Source organism: Schistocerca americana, chromosome 3 (genome assembly GCF_021461395.2).
Source record: "Schistocerca americana isolate TAMUIC-IGC-003095 chromosome 3, iqSchAmer2.1, whole genome shotgun sequence".
NCBI lineage: Eukaryota > Metazoa > Arthropoda > Insecta > Orthoptera > Acrididae > Schistocerca > Schistocerca americana.
The window spans coordinates 660,416,322-660,419,686 of record NC_060121.1 but is presented as its reverse complement, the minus strand read 5'-3'; the positions used below and the strand labels follow the sequence as shown (position 1 = coordinate 660,419,686).

The 3,365-nt window shown below is 43.4% G+C and overlaps 1 protein-coding gene across 1 annotated transcript; it reads right to left on the bottom strand.

Moving 5' to 3' along the window:
- Window positions 1-828: 828 nt before the first annotated feature.
- Window positions 829-1,395, bottom strand: LOC124606287 (trypsin-1-like). Its single transcript, XM_047138269.1, has one exon. The coding sequence runs from the start codon at window positions 1,393-1,395 to the stop codon at window positions 829-831; it is 567 nt and encodes a 188-aa protein (XP_046994225.1).
- Window positions 1,396-3,365: the final 1,970 nt, after the last annotated feature.

Sequence of the window (3,365 nt, the reverse complement as noted above, 5' to 3'; positions counted from 1 at the left end):
CTAAAATACTGACCCTGATTATGACGTCAGAATCTGCTGGCTCTATGACGTTAGAGGCAAAGGATGTTTGTGCAGGTCCAGGCCTGTCGGTTGGACTAGTTAACATGTTTTTCCAAGATAATATTCACTTAGAGGTTTATAGTCATTCTATGTTGCTATGTTTGGATCTTCCCACTTGTGTCTTTACGTAAACAAACATTAGAAGAGGCCACTGGAATGATAACGTGCTGAATATGAAAAGAGTGTAACGGGTCCTGCACGCAGTCCGAAATGGAGTCAGTTAACCATACTATTGCAATTTACTTCCAAAGCGATAATGACCAACAGCTGTGTGAATAAAGTATCAGATAGGCTTCAAAAGATCCCTGTCATGAAACAAAGGAAATGTACATTCCTCTGGAAAAGCTTGATCATCTGGTGATGTAATGTTTCAATTGATGTGCGACTTTATCAGAAGCCCCATCGTTTCCATTGTTGAGTACAGCAACTAAAATGTATGAATTTTCCAAAATGTCTTAAAACAATGGCAATAAATAACCGAAATAAATAAAAATATTAATTAAAATTGCATTTTCAGAAATGAGTGATATAATTAGCGATGGATAATCACATTTGGTCTGTTGGAGAACTAAGAGTGGAGAATTCAGAAACAGTTTAGTAAGAGGTATCGTTTTGTATTTTCAGAGGTCTGCAGCGACTGAGACTGAAATGATTTTAATACGGGGTCCAGTTGCGGAAGATGGTTTATATATCTTGAACCTGTAAAAGTTAAGTTCTTGAATCTGTGAAAGCTATATATTTCTTGAATGAGTTCTGACGTAAAGCTGTTCACAGTACCTGGACGTTGTCATCAAAGGATATGGAATCAGTGGTCTGGAAGAAACCAATGTCCTTGTCTGATGTGGCAGGAACGTAATCGTCGTGCCAGAACAACTGGGTAGCTAGGTACGCGGTGCCACCGCTCCCGCGCGTTGAAGTGCCGACCCGCAGGGCAAAGTTGTTGGGGGTGGTGCCCCAGATGCACGAAGCAACAGTCATCACCCAGTTGGAGCTGACGATGGTGCCGCCACAGCGGTGAGCCTCCAAGTACTCTACTGAGACCATCCACGGGTAGTCGGAGATGTTCGCGACCTCACCTCCTAAAATCCGATCATCGACCTCGAGTGTAAGAAGCCTGCGAGACGCCGTGGAAGGCGCAGCACAGCAGACTGCAAATAGCAGAAATAGGGCTAAGGCTGCCTTCAACATGGCTGCGCTTGGCTGTTCCCAGCACTGGCGCTCGTCTTGTTCAGTGTCGCCCGTCTTATCGGTTATCTGCGCCGCTGCAAACTTATCAGCCACTTTCAAGCAAGACAATGAGCGCACATAGAGTGGTTTCACTTCATCTACTTCCATATCTCTCAGTAATAGTTCGATTTTAATATCGATTTTTTTGCATTTTATGTACCGTATCAAGTACAACAGACGGGTAAACAGAAAGAAAGAATACGTGGGAGATGAAAACCATCACATATTTAATGACACGACGTCACACATCATGAAATGAATTCTGTTTTGCACATGTGACATGAACAGGATGATGAATTGCCATGTAAAACATACAGCTTGGCAGGTACTACATGGTCGAATCACATTAATGTGACCTATGTTGCCAACCTGCGGTAATCACTCATAGAAAAAAATGGTTCAAATGGCTCTGAGCACTATGGGACTTAACTTCTTAGGTCGCCAGTCCCCTAGAACTTAGAACTACTTAAACCTAACTAACCTAAGGACATCACACACATCCACGCCCGAGGCAGGACTCGAACCTGCGATCGTAGTAACCACTCACAGACGGCATGTGGCAGCAGTAGCAGTGGAGGGTACATAAAGCGCTTCGGGACGACGCGGAAAACGGCGCAGTCGTTGGCGTAATGCGGAAACGGAGTGATTTATCTGGCCAACAAAATGCCATGATCCTTTGCTTTCGGGCCAACGATGGAAGCACTTCCGAAATGGCTGAGTATTTAAACTGTTCGCATGCCGCTATGGTTGAAATATACCAAGTATGTGCATGGCAAAATGTCGCAATGCAAAATCACAATCCCTCAGCGAACGTTGTTACCCATGATCCTCTGCAGCAGGCGCCTGGTTCGTGCATCCCTGCTAACTGCCCTTCATCGGTGAGGAAGGTTGGAATTTGCGTGTCAGGCTTGCAAGCGGACGTCCACTGAGTGGCGACAAGTAATCTTTTCAGATATGTCACCTTTCATGCTGCCAGATGACTGTTGGCGCGTAAGGTCGTGAAATGTCTGAAAGCAAACACCTTGCAACTGTCGTCGGAATGGTCCAAGCCGAAGGAGGGAGCGTTACGATCTGTGGAATGTTTTCGTGACATTCCCTGGGCGATCTCGTCATTGTGGTTCATTGCAAGTTTGAGTCTGTCAATGTCGACCACGTCCACTCCTACAGGAAGTTACCTGCTAGCAGGACAATGCAACGTCCCACACAACTCTTAGCATCCGTGTGTGATTCGAAGAGCACCAGGATCCGTTTACTCCCCAATCCACCTACTCCCCGGATTTACACCTATGATGGAGCTGTACGCGCCACGGACCCTCAGCTGAAAACCTAGTGCAAATGACCACAACGTTGGATTCAGCATAGCTCCACATCCATGCCAGTTCTTTCCAGTACCTTTCGAAGTGGTCCATGTTGCAAAATGTGGTTATTCAGTTTCTGACACGAAGTCACATTACAGTGCCTGGTAAGTATAAAATCTAGAGGTTGCAACTGGATCTACAGAGTTATTTGACGTCACTTTCCGAATATACAAACAGAAAACTTGTCTTGTCGAATAAAGAAAGAAATTATAATTGTCCATCCCACATTCATAAATTGCTGACTAGAATGATGGACATACCGTTTGTAACCAAAAATTTAAGCGCTAATGGACTCATTTCAGTTCGAATTTAGAAATGGACAGAAGACTGCACAAGCTGTTACAGCAAGAAGTAAATGATCTCCATACATCAACGTCGGATAGCCCTATAGCTCCCTGTTATTCCAGATTATATTAGATTTGATTCAGGTTTCGTTCCATAGACCCAAAAATAAGATGACTCTCGAAGGTGTGTGTTTGATTAAAATACCCTCGACCCTGATCATTTGTCAGGGGATTGTCAAAATATGTGAATACTTTACATTAAACTCTAACTGTTAATATTTACAGAATTAATACCCTGTCAGAATGAAACACAATTATATACTTTTAATAGATTTATCATACCCAAACATCTAATCTTGACTTCTGCGACAAAATGCTGTCAAATCAGAAATCTTACAACTTTTTTTTACTGAAGTTGGTTTAACAGTCCCTATTA

What these genes read in the sequence shown, in the direction of transcription:
- LOC124606287 (XM_047138269.1), bottom strand. Translation starts at nt 1,395, where the DNA reads ATGGAAGTAGATGAAGTGAAACCACTCTATGTGCGCTCATTGTCTTGC.